A 19,056-nucleotide genomic window follows, 5' to 3' on the forward strand; every position below is an offset into this window, starting at 1 on the left:
CGCGGAAACCTCACAGGGCGACGGGGGAGCATATGAATAAAACCAGAGCTGTTAATCGTTGAGCCGTTTCAAGACTGAGCCCCAAACCCCACAGCTATATATACAAATATGTATATAGGTAAAACCATGGAAAACGCTTACCATAGGTAAAAGAATCAAAGTGGTATAAAGAAACTAATGGAACTTCAAACCTCTAAAAATGTTTCTGGAAAAAGCAGCTAAAAATTAAATACTACTTCTGTTGGTAGACAGAAATCAGTTAAACTATTTTTATATCCACATTGTTCATTTTCTACTTTCTCCCACTGCTCAAACTTAAAACATTCATCTAGGTGTCTTGTACCTTTTTTTCCCCCCTACTTTATTGTGTACTGAGAAGTTCTCTATTTACAATTTTTCTTTATGCTGGCCTGTTCTGCTTTCCTCCCCTGTGGATCCCAACCAAAAACATCAAAATCCCCACCACAGTAGTACAGGTTTCTTTGCACAGAATCAGTGACTCCAAATCAAATGGAAAACTAGCAAAGAGCTCTGCCTTCGCTTGCGACTAACATTACCTTCTCATATACAGACCAAGAAAGCTGAAATGCTTTGATCAGACTTCACTCTTCCTTCAAGGAAAAAAAAAAAAAAGATGCAAGAGGATTCACAATGTATTTGTTAATGTACTGAAAACTGAAATATTTCATTGGCCATATTAAAGAAGCTTTGCTATGAACTGACAAAGGTGGTATGCCCCTTAAGTAACTATACTACTTCAAAATGTTAAAACAGTATTTGACTAGACAAATCGCACAGATAGACAGGAACAAAGAGTTGTATTTACACAATTAAAATTACATACCTGCTCATGCATTTGGAAGACTGGGGCACTCATTTCCACTTTTATTTCTTTCTGACACAGGTAGTTGTGTAGAAGTCAAATAAGGCATCACACAGAGCAGAGCATTTATCATACGGTTCATTACCGGTTCCTTTTAGCAGAACTCCACCACCACAACTTAGGAAAAAAAACAACCCCAAATCAAACCCCTACTGTTCACTGTATTTTGCCTTTATTTTAACCTCAATGATGCAACAATCTCCAAAATCAGTAACGTCAAGCCTAACTGTACAAAATATTTGATCAAAATAGTTTTAGAGGGACAGAAAAGTCACTGCTGCAAGTCAGTGTTTGTCTTTTTCTAAGAACTTACTTGAAGTCAAGTCAGTTTCACTGTAGAATGGCAATACTAACTATCTTTTTCACCCAGTTTTTAGTTATGGTTTTCAGACTAATAATCAGTTAACTAAGGTCTTGAAATTCTTGGTAATAACATATTTGAAACATCCGTGTGCAACAGAGGTAAGTTAGAAGTTAGCACCTGTGCAATGAAACAGAGGTGGCTCATTAGTACTCCAAATAGAAGAGCAGCTGTTAATGGCTAACACAGGAGGCCTAGCAATGAGTACTTCAATGGACGACATAATGAGAATTTCATGTAAAAACTAAAATCCAATGGTTGCTTGTGCTTTTTATGTGTGCACATTTAATTTAAAAGCTTTTTTTTTTTAATTTCTAAGGGAACTTATTTAAAGTAAAATAGCTTTATGATTTAGGTAAACATTCTGTAGCCCTCAAGTACAAAAATATAAATACAAACTGTTTAAACAGTATCTTTAATGAGATTCTGGCAGTATTTTTATATAACAAGACATCACGTAACAGGTCTGCCACTGAACTTGCTTAGAGTAAAATCAGCTTCAATATGAAGCTGTTAGATATCAAAACCCTGCTTTTTACATGCTAAATATCTTCAGCAAGTGTGCATTTAAACACAGCAATGAACTTAATTTTAAGAATAACTAAATACATACATGAAACTCTGCATGTGGAACATAATTCATAAAACTGGTTACAACAAATGATTACCTGTATTTTGTTAATTTAAAAATGGTACAAAACATGCAAAACAATTCTAAAGATAAAGCAAAGAATTAAAGCAACCAGTGTTTGCCAGAAGTGTTCAATTAAACCGAAATTACATTAAATGAAGTATGCGCATTTTCTAGCACAGATCTATTTCAAAGAAGCAGAGGTAAAATCTTTAGTTTTTTAATGTCAGTTATGCTGCAAAATGTCATTGCTTTTGCTTACTGCAGAAGCACATGCTTAGAGACCCAGAACTGCTTATTCAGAAAGCCTGCTGACAATAGTTGTGACCTCTCTAGAGTCAGAGATGCTGCATGGATTAAAAATAGCAGAGATATGCAAGGATCAAAGGCAAAGGCACCCTATTCAGTTAGCCAAAATGGTAGCATTCCCTCTCCCACAAGCATAAAGATGGTAATGGGGCAGATGCTAAACATTTCTACAAAGATAGCATTTTAAATGTCATCATTAAGTTCCCATTTTGTAAATGCCAAAAGCAGGCATCAGCTTGTAATAGTTTATGTACTATATTAACCTGAAAGATGAACTTCGGATTTTATTTGTCCTGATTTACAAATTAAGACTATTACTAATTCTTTTTAAAACACTACTTTTAGTATCTAAAAAGTTGACCCTTATTTTCCAGTATTTTACATCTTAGCTGGACTACCATCTCATATTGTTTCAAACATCTAACATTGTTAATTGGAATTTTATAAAAGTTGTACCCCATATATTAAGCAGCAGGCAACAACAATAGTCTTTCCCAGCACAGCTGCATCTGGCTGGCTTCTGAAATATTAGGAATATTTCTAAAACACAGGAAAACTCATGCAGTTTGGTAAAGTTTGCCATCATTTCACAGTTTAAGTTTCCTTTAGTCATTGCACTTTTGTTGAAAGGATAGTCTTGCTTTTTTAATATTATTCTGAATCTGAATTTGAACCAGCAATCTTCTTTTTCTTCTTTTTACCATGTTTCTTATGCTTCTTTCTCTTTCTTGTTTTATCCTAAAAAAAAAAAAAGTTAAAATGGAGGTTATTGTATTAGAAAACTGCCACCTATTAAGTTCATCTAATGAAAAATGAGAGCGCTGAAAGGATATTCATACAAAAACATTTCAAAAGAGACTTCTGTAAAAGCCTATTGAGTTATACTAATACCAGAAAAAGTCCATATTTAATCCAGTAGTTTGTACTATTATGAACAACTTTTCAATTTATCTCCATCATAGTCTGGCTATTTCACGCCTCTCATCATTATAACTATTTTGTTTCCTAATCTTTTACATGATTTCAATGTTTTACAGATTTCTGAGAAAATAGTAAGAAAGTGCTTTGATAAGCAATGACTTCTTATATATGTGGGAATGACTAGAATGTTTACAGATTTAAAAATAAATGCTTGCATTTACAGTGCAAAATTAAATAGTTCAAGTGCACTTGGCTAGAACTGCCAGCACTTACGTCTTATTTAAAATGAAACAACATCATCTCAATTGTATATACAAATACACTCAAGTAAAGCTGCTGGATTCAGTCCTGAAGTTAATATTCTGAACACTGTGCTATAGAAGCTGAGAGATACAATCTTGTATTTTGGCAAGCAGAATTTCAATTTGAATTCTTGTAAGTGTGATGCAATGCAAACAAAACAACCTAGATATAAAAGCTATTGTTTATATATATATATATTATGCACACATGCAATTCTTTTAAGGAAAAAAGACAGTCACTAGAAATTTTATGGCAAACAGCTTACATGATTAGGAAAAAACAAAAACTTAAGTTCCACATAAAGTATGTATGGGATATCACTGATACTCCTATGCTTCTATTTGTTGGATGACTATTGTAAGCCTTCCCTTTGCACTAACTCATCTGGATAACTGAGGTGTCCAAGTTATGAACAGCGCTGCTGTGGGCTCTCTGACAGTCAGTGGGGAGGGACAGATACAGACATCTCCACCAGTGGGTAATTCAGATCTCAAAATGACTACACTCCAAACTGAAGGAATCTCAGGTAAACGTGATGAATCTGGGGCTCTGAAAATCACTGCTGAACCTCCATCTCACTTTTATCCACAGAAAAATCAACAAAATAGAAGTAACAGGTTGCTAAGAGCTTTTTGTTCGGCTGGGGAAGAATTATACTAGAACAGGCACTGCAGAGATTGTGGCCTAAGGCCCTTTTCATGTTCTGGTACAGGGGGCTTACAAAGGAAGGATTATACACAATACTGTGACGCAGAACAGCACTGGAGTCTGTGTGGCAAACAGCTAGCCCACCAGATATTATATAGAATTTAATAGTTCTGTTTGGTGGATACAGAGTAAAACATATTTTGACTTCAGGCAATAAATGTTAAACTTAGATATATATGAAATGGGATTTATATATTTAGGTAAAACAGGGACAAATTCTTCTTCTAATTACACAACTGAAAAAGTGAGTTCAGGAAGTAAATGGAGAAATTATGAATTTAGATTCATGCTACAGTAGACTTTTCCCATAAAACATTTGTATAACTGAAAAATGTGGAATTGAAAATTAACTAGGTACAGTATATTTATATCCTAAAACTACAGTAACAATAGGAAGGATACTTGCTGTTGCTTTCTCTTTTTCCTCATTGTTTTTCTTCTTTTTCACTTGCACCTAAAAAAAATTAAGTAAGATTTAATGGGATAGCAGGTTTGGAAATGTTGTTTTAAGTAAAAGTTCAAGCTTTTGCTGTGTATAAATGAGTGATGGCACAACAGAGATAGAACATGCTGAACAATAATGCATGAAGAAACAGTGGTTATCTATGTTACTTTCTAGAACAAGCATTATCCTATAAACATGCAATTTGGTAATGCTCTCTGCTTTTAATATACAGCAGAGTAAGAAATCAGCAGAGCGATACAAGTAAAATTACTAAGCTAATAATGTGATAAAAATTCATAATGAAAAACCCAGCATTGTCCGACATTTTGTAATCCTACAGGAATAAAAGTCTTCAAACACCTAAACAAGGGTGAGAATAAGAGTATTACGGCCAATTTTTTTTAATCCAATGAAAAAGGCAGCCAATAATTTTAACAATCCTGAAATCTGCCTGTCTATAAACAGACACCAAAGAGAAATCCTGTGAAGTGTACCCCATCAAGCAGTTGGCATGATGTTACTGAATCCTAAAATATCTATAAATAGTTGAAAATTTTCAAGGAAGAAATATAATTCAGAATAACCTGTGGGTGTTAAGAGTTGTACTGAACAATTCTTTCTATAAGTTTTTATTAAAGAGAAGAATATGAACATCTCTGAATGTGTTGCACCCTCAAATTTAATTGTTAAGAGCAAAAAGAGTTCCAACAATGTATTAATCTAAGCTAGTTTCGTTCACTCAGGTGCATCAGTAAGCTAAAAGCATTATAACATCTGAAATTGAGGTTTCACACTGACCTGCTCTGTTTGATCTGATTCTGATAAGGATTCTGATGATAAAGGTCCATCACCACGATCAGCTTTCTTCCTTTTCCTGCGATGATTTTTGCCATCCTACACAAAATAGTATTATATTTGTTAGTAAAGCTAGGCCTTTGAGATTTTACAAAACTTCTGCTCTACAAGTTAGATTGAAATGTTAATTCTAAGTTATGATACTATTGCAGGTATTAAACTAATTACTCATCATCACCACCAAATTACCCCAAATGTCTAATAACTGTTAAAATGTGGAAATACAATAATTTTTCTACGTATTGCTTTCTTTTGTTACCAGGATACCACAATCTTCTGTAAGTGAGAGAAATAATGCTCCAATATAGTCTCTTATTTTAAATAAAAACATTGTGAAGGAGTAAACATTTGAAAATAATGTCTTGCATGATTTTGAAGTACTACTGAGTAAATAAGATGTCTCAGTAGGCATATACAAACACTGCAGCTTCAGACTCTTGCTTTGCTAATGAAATTAAAAGGAAGAGCTCCCTCTGTGTCCAAATGGGTGAGCTGTCCCTGCCAGCTGTACAACATTTTATACATAATCTCAGTATATTTAAAGGGCAATCTTTATATTATTATTAAAATCTAGATTCTGTATGAGATTACTCTCACAAGTTACTTTTTTCCTTTTCCTTTTTCCAGGCCACCTTTGCTCTGGACCAGGCAAGGGGCAGGAGGCAGGTGTGATTCCACAACTGAAGCTACTTTCTTCCATTCAATTTCTAAGGCCAGAAACTGAAAAGAAAAATTTCTTGCTAAACACCTTTTTGCAAGGTGTGATCACACATCTCAACTATCCTATCTAGTCTATTATAGCTACTACAATCTTTTCGCAGAAGCACTCAGAAAATGATGCAGCCAGTTTGAGAGACTGGGCACCCTCAGATAGGAAAAGGCCTCAAGTCCCCCCAAACCCTTTGCTTTCAGAAGAGGCCTGGAAGTAGGCGTTACAGGTTAGCCAAGATCAAGGCGCTAAGGTAGATACTTGGCTCTTTGAAGAGAAGCTACTCAAAGTTAAAGGAGTTGGTGGGAAATGGAAACTCTGAACTGGAAGCAGAGCAAGGAAAAAATGGTATCAACACATCTGCCTTGTTCAATGGACAAATGATACATCAAAGTCAATACTGTCCACATACATTTTTCTCAGTAAATTTTTCAAAGCCAATATAATTACAACATATATAATTATGACTACATTTAGATAAAAGTGTTCTCTGCTTGATGTTACTTAATTTCCAGCAACAAACTAGTTACCTACCAAACATCCCACTGAAATATTTTCAGATCAATGCAACTATTCAAGCTAAAAACCAAAATACCAGAATGCCACTGATCTACTACAGATCAGATACTTTTTTGTTCACCCTCATAACAGAAATTGATCCAGCAGTTTCCACTAACACCAGTTACTAAAACAGGAGCTGAACACAACTAAAAATCTATCCCAAACTGCGGGTATGGAATATCTTCTGATAGTCTTGGACAGTAAGTTTCCATTTGTGTAAATTGAGGCATTCAATATTAAAAAACAAAACAAAACAAAGAATCAAGCTCCATTATGTATGTAAAAAGCAGTTCTGAGATAAGTATTTCAAAAGGAGACCTACCTTCTCTTTTTCATGGTCTTCCTTTGATTTTTTCTTTTTAATGCTGTCCTAAATAGAAAGAAAAAAATACACTATGACAAAAATATTTCAGCAAAAAGCAGAAATCCCCACAGCAATCTGACCCAACGCATCTTCCTCTATATTGAAGGTCATTCTTCAAAGTTGCTCTTTTTACCTTGCAGTTAACAGGAACAACATGGAAAAAAAACCCACAAAACAAAACAAAACATAATTTTGAGGCAACTGCTGATGTCCTGAACCAGCAGTGTGAAAAGGTCTCTATGGAATCAGGTAACAGAGCACCTGCTGAGAGCAGAACATGTAGTCTCTGAAAAGGAAGCCAACTATCACTGTTGTAACCACATGCCCCTCTAACATCCAACAGTCTGGAGTCTGTATTCTCCATCTGCGCTCATCTCAGCTGATTGTGCCTGGGGGTGGGTCGGGGAGGGCAGGGGAAGTAGAGATTGCCTTGGAGTTTTCTGCCTTCCCATTTCAGCAGTAAAGGTGTCTCTGTCTTTTTTTATGTATTAAAAGAGTTTTCAAACTCTCATTATCACGAACTGATAGGGGCATGCAAAGAGTGATTCATCATAATTTATATACCACACTGGTACAGGTATTCCAGTGAAAACCTTCAATGAAGTCTACGCTCAGAATCTTAACAACTCACTGCATTATTTAGGCAAGAAGTATAACTACTATCCATTGTAACAAAGAAAAAATGTAAACATAACAGGACAGATTGCCTCACATATCTTTTCCACTTTTTTGTTCATTCAGTAAGCCAGGCCATGTACATTGCTCTACTTTCTTTAAGTAAGGAGAAAGAAACCCTCAATTTAATATGTATTTGGGAGAGGCTCAGTGTTCCAACATGAAACTGCTCTGTCCACAGTTATTTAGCAAGGAAGTATCACTGATATCCTGCAATATCTTCATTTTCACTGATGGTCTTCAATAAAATAGCACATTCACAAGACGTTCACAGAATTTTTTCATTTTTTGAAGTGTTAATGTGTTAATTCAACCTAAATGTTTGAGCAGCACAAAAACTGCATATGTCTGAATCCAGAAAAATAGCTAAAAATTGTTAGAATAACAGCATGTTTATTTTCTAAAGATCAAATTAATTCTGCCAGCCATTGTGACAAATAGAGCTAGATGCCTGACAGCATCTGGAAGTTACCAGCACAACTCAGCTACAGTAAGAATGTATGGCTTTAAATTTGGGAGATAAAAAAAATGTTCATATGCAGAAGTCAGAAATATTTGTATTTTTAATACAAATTTTTTTTATAACACAGATCAAAAAACCTCCCAAGAGTAACACACTGCATATTTACCTTGCTGTCTGACTCAGACTCAGAAGTCGAGCTTGCTGAAGACTTCCGTGAAGAGCGATACTTCTTTTTCCTTCTTTTCTTCCCTTGCTTTTTATCCTATACACAAATATTTTAGGAAAGAAGGAAAAAAAAAAAAAAGAACTTATTTTCATTAGATATTAAAGCCTTACATTAAATGTGAAGAATAGAAAACCCAAAATTCCTATGTGTTATCATGCTGTCTGAGGAATAAAGCACAGTATAACTGATTCTTTTAGCAGAGAACATTCATAACTCTTCTGCGTTAAAAAAAGATTTTTGCTAAAAAGTAAAAATGCTATTTGTGCATTAATAGGCTTAGATGGGGGATTCTGTTGAAAAACATACAATTCAATGCTGAAACAGAAATAGATCCAGCTTAAAGGTCAGCCAAACACAATTAATACCGTTGGTTAAGAAATTCTTGAATATATATATATATATATGAATATATATGTGTGTGTGTATAAATATTCACAACTTTTATAAGTTCCAATTGCATCAAAACTATTTTTATGAAAACCAAGTCCTCAAACAATATTCTAAAATATATTGCCAAAACATGTGTTAGGTATGTCTCATTAACAAAAGTGAGCTAGTGCTTAATCTGATTTTTCTCTGAAATATTCTTTGACATTCAAATGCATTCTGCAGTGCTATCCATTTCCTGTCTGATGCATCACATATAATTCCTCTTTTTTCTAGAAAAGAGAGCCTGAAAGTCTCATTATTTGAGAAAACTGGGACTGTTTAGCCTGGAGAAGAAAAGGCTTGGGGAGGATCTTATCAATGCATTTAAATATCTGAAGAGAGAGGCCAGACTTTTCAGCGGTGCCCAGCAACAGGACAAGAGGCAACAGGCACAAAATGAAACACAGGAAGCTCCGTCTGAATCTAACAAAAAACTTTTTTCCTGTGAGGGTGGCTGAGCACTGGAACAGGTTGCCCAGAGAGCTTGTGAAATCTCCATCCTTGCAGATACTCAAAACCGTCTGCACATAGTCCTGGGCAGCCTGGTCTAAGTGACCCTGCTTGAGCAGGTGGGTAGAACTAGATGATCTTTAAAGGTCCCTTCCAACCTCAATTGTTCTGCCATTCTGTGATTATGATCTTTGTCTAATCCCATGGTACAGCCATGCTGGGGTTGCTTTTTATCTGGCAACACTGGCTCACAAATGTTGAAAAAAGACTATGTGAGGAAGTTACTTTCAGCACCTGCATCATTCCTGAGACTCTGCTAGCCTTCACAGTAAGATGCCAATGATAAGGTTCCATTCCTTGCTCAAAAATTTCAGTTCTGTTAATACTGATTTGAAAGTTCAGGACTGACACCATATGAGATCCAAAAAAAACCATCTCAAGACTAAAAGTGTATCTTTCAAAATGTCTGTTAACTTGTTGGGTTTTAATCTCTGAGGACTTCAGGGTTTTATTGCATATTAGTCAGAGCAATAAACCATATGTTTTCTTCCATTTATTCTCCTTTTAAAACCCCATTAAGCCTCTGATTCTACAGATGAAACAGTAACTCATCAGCTAGATTCAACCTTGTATAATCAGATACATTGGCCAACAGATACAGTCATGAATGGTTACCTTCACTCCGCAGTGAATTATAGTTCCATCCTTACAAGTCTAACTTTTCCTACTGTTCAAGTTGGTACATAGTATGTAAAATTAAACAAATATTGGCCACAATTTTAGTGGCTTTGATATATTTGTTAAAACGTTTGTGTATCTCTCATCACTCTTTCTATATTTGAAACAGAAATCTATCATATTTCCTCCTAGAATGAGAGAGGAATTCTTGTAATAGCCAAGAAAGAAAAGAATACCTCAGCTGAGCCCCTAGCATGCGGAGTACAATACAAATGCATAATTTTATTGAAAATACAAAACATTTCAGGTTCTAATAATTTAGTTCTTACCTCATCTTCTGAATCAGATGCACTGCTGGAAGAATCAGAGCTTGATGAAGAAGAAGAAGATGAAGACAACTTGACCAAACACAACAAAAAGTGAAGCTTGTGAGATGCAGCATTTTGTCTAGCAAACAGTCAGAAGACCATCTAAACACATCCCTTAAAAATCTCTTCATTTTCAAAGTATTATAAATGAAATTTTACTTCTAAGAAGCTGGTCTTGCATATGTTTTCTTAAATGAAACTGTAAAACGTGAGTTACTAACATTTTTAACATAATAACATATATTTATTGCTATTTCCCTTTATTTAAACAGAAGTAAAATTCTTCTTGTACAGAATACTAGCCACCTCTCTCAAATAAAAATCAGTTATTTTAGCATATAAATTCAAAATTAGAGCTATACTCTCTCTTTCCAAGAGACCTTAAATGACAAACAGGAACAACCCAAAAGCAAAAAAAGCTCAGAAAACTGAAAACTTTGCTCACCCTATTAGATTTCTTCTTTTCCTTTTTCTTTTTCTTAAAAGCAAAACAAAACAATTGTTATTTTGGCATCATGTCCTTTTGTCATGCATTTGGGTTTACGTCCTTTAATGCTGACTTTTAAAATGTGTTTATGACATTCTGTGTAGGCGGCATAGATGATAAATCCAGTTCAACACAAACTGTACTAAGTTGAAAATAATTTACCTCTTTCTTTTTGGAGGAACTCTCACTTCCACCCAGTAATTTCTCCCTGTGTTTTTCCAGTTCTTTCCTCCAATTCTGAAAACAAAAACAAACATGGAAAACAATGGCATGATCATTATTACAAGTTTCATTATGAGAACCTTTCTGAAATCCTGTGCTGTATCTGAGGCTATAAAATTTTCATAAAACTTGTAGAAAATAAACAACATACGCAAATAAACCAAGGCTATGATGCATTTGATTTTATAGAAATTTGTTCAATTATCAAGTATAATGTTAGTTTGCACCTTAATGCTCAAGTTATTTGGATTTCATAGATGGCCATTTACCATAATTGATGGCCTTCAAGTCCAAGGTATGTTTGTTATTTGTATCACAGTTTTCTCGATAGAGCATTTTAGCAAGGGAGGGTGCTCTGCCACAAAAATTGGTACTTTGTCTTAGTTTTAAAGTCACTTGAAGCAAAATCCGAAGACTATTTCTCCTGGCTCTTCTTTGATGCATGGGGGTGTCTGTCAGTGTCAACAACTATTAGAATATTAAATTATTGTGTGTACCTTCATAGAAAGGCTCTTGTTTCTGTTAGGCCAAGCACACTGCACAGATAAAAGACTCCTTTTGTTCTGCCTTTTTTTAACCCCTCACAAACTCTCTAGGTCTACCTAAAATCCCAATTTCAGGGGCTCTGAAACATTTCCAGCCCCATTATACTGAAAGGCTGCTAGTTTCAACATGTGCATGCCATTTCCCCTTCCTGTGTCAGAGATGTCATGTTCTCCATTTTCTTCTTTTTAGCATTCTTATTCTCCCTTTCCTCATAATAAGGATGTATTAGTATTGTATTGGCAAAGCAATGATAATCATATATTGCGCTGAAGGGAAAGGCATAGCAGGAATTAAGTAAGATTATTCCTGTGCAATGCTATATGATGCAGAAATCCCCAAGTCAGCATATAGTGAATTAGCTAAACAGTGCTGCTGAGGGACGCAGCAGATTAGCCAGGACACAGTGCTGTGTGCAAACATGCTTCCAGGACCCAAGGTAACACCTACACACTACTGCAGTGGGTTGTATACTTTGGCATACCAGTTACCTGGAGCTAGCTCAGGGGTCTCTAACAACACGCTGTGCTTTATTAGGCACACAATCTCCTTCAGGTATAAACAGACTGTGTTAATGTGATGTTTTGAAAAAAAGCATGACATCTGCCAGTAAACTAGGAGAGATGGCACCTCATTCAAAGACTTGTAATCTTTTCAACCATTCAAAGATTTGGTCTTAAATCAAACTCACTGAGCTAAAACTGAAGGAGCACTGAAAACTGATCCTCCTTGAACAGCATCCCATCACCATGAAAACACTGGTATTACTTCTTGGGCAAAAAGGTGTAACAGGAGCAGATGCACCATGTCCTTCCAGTAACACAGAAGGAGCATAATTGACTTCAACCAGAAACTCTCATACAATGATGAAGACTACTGCTTGAAGCTTAGCGCAAGACAGCAGAACCCACCAAGGGAACAGGAACAGTTAAATTCATCTTATACCAATTTCTTCACATACAACAGGAGTTACAAATGAAACTTTTTTGTATCATGCTGATCTCCAGTAGGTACTGAACACAGATATGAGAATGGCTCAGTTTATTGCAGGAACCAGCATGGAAAGAGGCCAGCTTGGGATAAGAGTGGAAGAAGTGCTTTATAGTCCTGTTTGGACATTCAAGGCCCTTCTCTGTACTTCTACTTTGGTATTATATGTACATTCCCCGCCAAAGATGTCAGTTCCCAGTAATATTCCTCTTTGGATTGTGTGACCTTAAACAAGTGAAGATTAGAAAAAGAAACTTTGGTTTATCATACTGGAAAATGAATTAGTTTTGTTTACTTATATAAATATATGCATTTGTATAACTATATTTACATTTATGAAAAGTTCAAATTTTATTCAGTAGCATTTTTCAAAACATATACAGTGTTTTTCTGAACTGAGAGTAGCTCTCCATTATTAAAAGGTAACCTTAGCATCCAATATAAACATAACAAAATATTAATTCATTAAAAGCTTAAGTGAAGTATTATGGGTACTTAGTGCTGTTAATGATAATGGAAGAAAAGTAGTATATCAGATAGGAAGGACAAAATATTAACATGATATTAGTCACATTACAAACCTCGTTCATCTTTTCTTCAAACTCAGCCAGAGCCCTAGATCCTTTCTTTTTCTTTTCTAGTTGTTCTTTTACTTCTTCCCTACAGAAGAAAGATGATAAATCAGTATTACTCTACTTTCACAATTAAAAATATGTTCTTCAGTGTTTTTACAGAAACACAGTGAGGTACAAAAATCTAAGGTTTTGTAGGCTTTTTCTGAAGTTCAGCTTTAGGTGAACTTCTACCAGAAAGAGTGATGAAAGCATCTTAGATGGTATGTGCATGGTAACCTAACCCTAAAAACCTAAGTACTATAGCTAAATCCCTCTGAAAGAGCTAAAGCTAACTTTGCAGTTAGGTAAATTGTGCTCTAGTTTCTTATTAGAGAAGGTAAAATGGACTGAACATAAAATAAGTTGTTAAAAATAACTGCAGTGATGATTTTGTTTCTTAAGAAGACAGTTGGGTAGGGCAAGCTTCACTCTAAAAATATAACAGCATATTGTTTTTCTTAAGATGACTTTGTTTAAAAACAATATATCTGCTGGCTTTAAGTATTAGGATTCATGAAAGAGATAGAAGGACCAACACTTTCCTCCTCTGAGGAACTGTTGCCAAATATCTAAAGACAAATGAGATATATGTCTTTCAAAATGCAATGTTATCATTTTTAAAAAAGAGGACTGAATACAGATTTAGAAAAGAACATCTTGGCCAGAAACAATGAATCTTTAAAAATGTATTACTGTGCATTCTGGGGAGGAAATAACTGTGTCATCTTAGTAAGAAAGAACAAAGCTTTTATTCAAAAGGTCAGAAAGGCAGACAAATATTGCCACTTACCACGTTGGTCTTGGCCTGTTCAAGTAGTCTTGTATTGTTGGTCCTGAATTTTGGGCAGGACCTCGTGCTCTGGCCATAGCTATGGGATTCATATAAGCCTTGAATATGAAACAAACAAACAAACAAACAAACAAACCAACCATTAGCTATACTATACTCACAAAAACTCGTCCTTCTTTGCACAACCTTTCTCACAGACTGAAAAGAATTTCTGACTTGTTTCTAAAAATACAAAGTATTTATCTAAATCAAACTGATTCAGCCTGACAGAAAGACTCAAGAAAATGCTTTAAATTTGGAGTCGTATACTGGCAAAAAGAACTCATCCACAAAAACTCATCCACATTTTTATATATATTTATATATATATATTCACCCCACTGAGGAACACTTTTGCAAACTGAATACAGTATTATGATTGCTGAAATATTCTTTCTTGGGATATGGAAAATGATTTAATTTTAGCTCTCTTACTCTCTGGGACAGCCTATATTTAGGCCTTTAAAGTTCTGCTGAAAATCAGTGATAGTAGAGTGAACAAATTCTGAATAAATTAACAATACCCCACAAGGTTCTTGCTTTAACACTAAAGCAACTGAACTGTGGTGCTTTGCTACAATAATACATATATGAAACCCCTTTGCCTGAGGCCTATCTGAGAAAAAAAGAAAGAAGTATTTTGAATAAAGATAATCTGTGTTAACAGATCAAAGTAATAGTATTATTAACCAAATTTTATGAAGCATTCTATATTTCAAGTTTGTGCATTCTCTTCATACTCACTTTAAAAAACATAGTATGTTATAGAAATCAAATTTAAAAATTAAGATCCATAATCTACAGCAGCAATTAATGAAAAAAATCTATGCTAGAAAACAGTTCATCAATTTTTCTTATACTGATTTACTGATACGCCACTTATATTGTGCTCAAGCAAAGGGAGATATGTTCTTATCTTAGGCAGAGATATAAGTAAAATTATCATCGTGAAAGCTGCTAGAAGCATGAGAAAAATGTGTTAAGAAAATTGAAGAGACAGGCTCACAACATCCCAGAAGTGACAAAATTAAGATGACTTGATCAAAAGTGTTCCTGCGATATATTTCACAAGAAACTCATTATATAATCCTATCACCTTCCCTAGACCCTTGCTCCATTTAGGACCAAGATGGATTTAGTGCCCACTTTGTGAGATACATCATTCTTGATTTTGATTTCTCCTCATTCTTAAATGTCACACCAGGCCCTACTTACTGCGTATTATTCAAGCCCTTCTCTGATGACTGCCCTGTTAATTTTCTCAGGGGCTTTTATCACTACAGTGTCCCAATACTTCACAAACAATTTACTTTAAAAACAGTTTGTCTTATGTTTTGCAACTGTCTGCAGTTTAGAGATGAGAAACAAAAAATAAAAGTCAAAATATCCACCAGCTTTGGCTGTCCAATTTGAGATCAAATTGGATTTCCTTTTTTTTTTTTTTTTTAAAGAGTTTTTAGCATTGTACAACACTAAGTTCAAAGCAAAGATGCAGCTGCACGTGTGGCTTTTACAAGTCTGGTACTGCTTTTTATCAGACCATAAAGTTCAGAAAATGCCACAATACACAGCTAGTGAACATTTGTGAAAGTCTGGTTTGAACAACTAGCCTAGCATCATAGGAACTCTGGAAGAGGCAAAGAGAGAATCCAGTTCTCCTTCCCCAGGGCAACATTCAACTACCTTAATCATGCAATATTTTTTTTCTTCCTGCCTCATTCACTCCATGTTCCCAAATTCTGCAACATCAGACAGGGAGGGATCCTAGAGATAACGGTTGCCTTTACTACACTTCCCTTACTCATCCCTAAAGTGCTATCCATCTTGCACAATGCATAAGCTAAAGGCCCTGTGGAAAAAAAATACTTATTGCGTAGTTCAGCACTGTCTCACCTTGCACACTGTGGAAGATGAAATTCAGGTGCCTCTTTTCCTCTGCTCTCCCTGTCCCCAGCAACTCGCCCCTACCTGCCAGGCAAGCACACAGCCACCCTCTGCACCAGCCTCTGCTTTGGCCGGGGCTGAAGAGGCAGCTCCTCTGCCCCTCTCTGGGCCAGCAGCCACCATAATTGCCTCCTGTGCTGGGGAGCTGGCCTGACAGCAGCAGAGGACAAGCCAGACAGGCTGTTAAATGAGGGTCGAAAGCAACACTTACTGCCTCCCCTTTCATTCTCGTCACAGCAGGAGCAGCGGCCGCAGCAGCACGGCACTTCTGGCCTGGCCTGTGAGCAGGTGAAGTGGCTGGCGGCTTTGCCTCTTGCAGCTACATCTGGTCTAAGACAGTGGCTCCAGCCTCCGGCAGGCATGAAGGAAACACTCCCCATGCCAAATGTGGCTTATAGGCCATCAGCCGGACCATGCTGAAGCAACCAGAGCAGCTTTCAAATGGACTATTTTTTGATTCAAGTGTTCGCAACTCTAAGGGTCACATTTTCAGCCATTTGGGGGGTTTTTGTTTTTCTCTAACACACACACACACACACACAGAGGTTAACTTGCATGGGCCAGTAATTGCTAAAGTATGTCAATTTAAACTAGTTTAATCTCAGCTTGGCACCTTCTTTTGTAGCCAGATATTATACACTCGAGTAGTTACAGCCTTACAGAACTGTATTCACATTATTTACTTTAGCATTTTTTATAATATAAAATGGTAAATGAGGTTTCTTATTTTACAGAGTAAAAATATATATATATACCTTGTCATTTGAATTAAGCTTCTTCTGAGTGGAAAAGGAGTTCCTTTAGAAACGCAGGAAACCAGTATTTGAACACTCTTTTTATTAAACAAAGATAATTTTAATGTATTAGACTAGAAAAGGAGGAGGAAAATGTAATTCATGACTTGGCTTACTACCATTAGCAAACTGAGTCAACTCTTTTTGGTTACCACTCAAGAGTAAATATTTGAGAGCTTTAACTTCTTACATAATTATTATTCACAAAAACAAGATTTCTTGTTGTTCTTAACTTAAAGTTCGCTAGTTTCTGACTTGAACTAAACCGCAATAAAAAAAAAATACATCTCTGGACCTGCAGAAGAGGCTACACTGTCAAATGTTAGTTTACTACTTCCTCAGACAGATCCCAGATGATTAGCTAGCAAGCTTCCTCCATTCAGCAGCATACTTTCTTTAACTTTCTGGCAACAAGCACATAATGACTGAATATTGTTCTTTATTTTGCAATTGGGAAACGTATGTCTTAAAACATGTTCTTAAAATTTCAAACATGTTCATTTAAGAACAATTATTTTACTGATAACTATTTCTTAGAAGTTTTTACATGACTTTGCCAAACTGCATTTCATCAGCCAGAAAGAGCACAGAAATGCACCATCAACAAAGAAAGTGCTTGTTTGCACATTTGTTTTCTTCCTTTGGCAGTTTGCTCAAGCAGTTAAAAGACATTTGCTTTCTATCTTTCATGCTCATGAAAAGCACAAGAAACCTTCAGCCAACCAGGGTTCTACGGGCAAGCAGTACAAATGATTGTTGCCTTGCAAGTATTCTCAAGATGTGAAAAAACAAGTTTAATTTCCATCTCCAAACAGTCAAAATGATGGTGTCTTTAAAAAGGGACATGAGAAGGAGTTAACAGGTGGGAAGTTGTACAGTCATGTAAGAGAAGCAAAGGAATATAATTTGTCTGTACTAGCAGCCATCATAGCACAAAGAGCCTCATCTAGGAGAATCAAGGTTTACTAGCATGGGTAAGTGCATCCCCACTGCAAAATAAAAAATTTAAAAAATAAGTAAATAGACACCCAAACACACCCAAAAACATTACAACAGGGCAGTAACATTTTAAGCATAGGCCAGGCCCTGCAGTCCAACACTATTTTTTCCCCCCCAGTAGATTCCATTATTTTGGTGCCTCAGTAAAGTAATTAAAGGCAATTTGTTATACCCTTGTATAATGTGTATTTCCACCATGTATACTATACATTATTCCATCAAGGTAAGCAAAGACATTTGCCTGAATGGATCTGCTTAAAAGATCATGGCCTATACTAGAAACAGACAAAGAAGGGGGACAAAATGAAAGTCTTAAGAATGGCTAACTAGGAGGAAAAAGTTAAAGGAAAAATATCAGCAAGGACGAAGGCAGTAATAACATAAAATTAGGCTCTGCAGTCAGGTGTGCAGAAGTGTACTTTTGGCCTTTTGAAGCAGGCTCCCGAGGTCAACAGAGTGCTGCATAAAGTTAAATTTCAAATTGCTCAAGTACAGCTAAATGCTCGGTTTAAGAAAATATGTGTTAGTGTTCAAGAGTTACTTCAGCAAATGCACTAACTCCCACTGGAAACATTTATTTATCTATTTATTTTTAAATAAGGAACAGGCCAGTGTCTTAACCATCTGAACTGATCACAAAACAGGTACCAGCTACGACCGCGGCTGGATTTGACAGGGAAACTAAAGGTTCCGCCGCAGGAACCAGGGGCACCTGCCGCCCCGTTTGGGGCCAGCCCGCCGCAGCAGGGCCCCCCCCGAGGAGCAGGCCGGCTCGGGCCTCTCCGGGACGGGCTGCTGCCCGCTCCCCGCCGAGCGGCCGCTGCCACCCGCCTTTGTTGTCCGGCGACTCGGGACCCCCGGGAGGGCACCGGCAGCCCCCCGGTCCCGACGCCGTGTAACGATTCACCTCACGCCGCACAGCCCCGAGACGCCTCCAGCCCTGCGACGGCGCAGGCCCGGCGACACGGGGACCCGAACCCCCCAAACCCTCAGAGGGGCGGCGGCGGCCCCCGCCCGCCCAGGGGCTCCCCCACCGCCCCCCGCTCTCTGCCCGCCGGGCGGCCCCCGGAGGTGCCGCCGCTGCTGGGGCCGATCCCCGCGGCGGCCGCGGCGCTGGCCTGGCCCGGCCCCGGCCTGGCCCGGCCCCATCGCTGTCTCCCCGCCGCGCAGCAGCGTTACTCACCACCCGGTTATCCCGCTTGCCCATGGCGCCGCCGAGGGCCGGCGCCGCCGCCCGCTGTCGCTCCGGCCCAGCGCGGAGCCCTTTACCCCACCAGGAACAGCAGCCGCAGGCG

At 37.2% G+C, this 19,056-nt stretch overlaps 1 protein-coding gene across 4 annotated transcripts; it reads right to left on the reverse strand.

The window, feature by feature from the left end:
- Positions 1-552: 552 nt before the first annotated feature.
- On the reverse strand, positions 553-19,050 carry FAM133B (family with sequence similarity 133 member B). Of its 4 annotated transcripts, XR_003253423.1 has the most exons (13): positions 18,945-19,050; positions 13,986-14,083; positions 13,163-13,241; positions 10,989-11,063; positions 10,785-10,817; positions 10,301-10,369; positions 8,355-8,450; positions 7,009-7,056; positions 5,360-5,455; positions 4,523-4,570; positions 2,641-2,922; positions 845-1,000; positions 553-611 (listed from the first exon to the last, which is right to left on the reverse strand). XR_003253423.1 is itself a non-coding variant. In XM_026065379.1 (11 exons), exons 1-11 carry the CDS (start codon positions 18,966-18,968, stop codon positions 2,836-2,838), a joined length of 753 nt encoding a protein of 250 aa, XP_025921164.1. In that variant the 5' UTR covers positions 18,969-19,050; the 3' UTR covers positions 1,034-2,835. The 4 variants fall into 4 exon arrangements, 2 of the variants coding, with proteins under 2 accessions (XP_025921164.1, XP_025921165.1); XR_003253424.1 differs by lacking the exons at positions 553-611; positions 845-1,000 and adding an exon at positions 3,379-4,352 and having other exon boundaries at positions 2,839-2,922; positions 4,519-4,570; XM_026065379.1 differs by lacking the exons at positions 553-611; positions 845-1,000 and having other exon boundaries at positions 1,034-2,922.
- Between the last annotated feature and the right edge of the window lie 6 nt (positions 19,051-19,056).

This window comes from Apteryx rowi, unplaced genomic scaffold (genome assembly GCF_003343035.1).
Source record: "Apteryx rowi isolate R43461 unplaced genomic scaffold, aptRow1 scaffold_226, whole genome shotgun sequence".
NCBI classification, from domain to species: domain Eukaryota; kingdom Metazoa; phylum Chordata; class Aves; order Apterygiformes; family Apterygidae; genus Apteryx; species Apteryx rowi.

What these genes read in the sequence shown, in the direction of transcription:
- FAM133B (XM_026065379.1), bottom strand. Translation starts at nt 18,968, where the DNA reads ATGGGCAAGCGGGATAACCGGGTG. An exon ending in GCAAGCGGGATAACCGGGTG is followed by an intron (nt 14,084 to 18,944) that starts GTGAGTAACGCT and finishes TTCATATTCAAG; the next exon opens with GCTTATATGAATCCCATAGC. An exon ending in AGGAAAAAGAGAAAGCAACA is followed by an intron (nt 2,923 to 4,522) that starts GCAAGTATCCTT and finishes TTTTTTTTTTAG; the next exon opens with GATAAAACAAGAAAGAGAAA.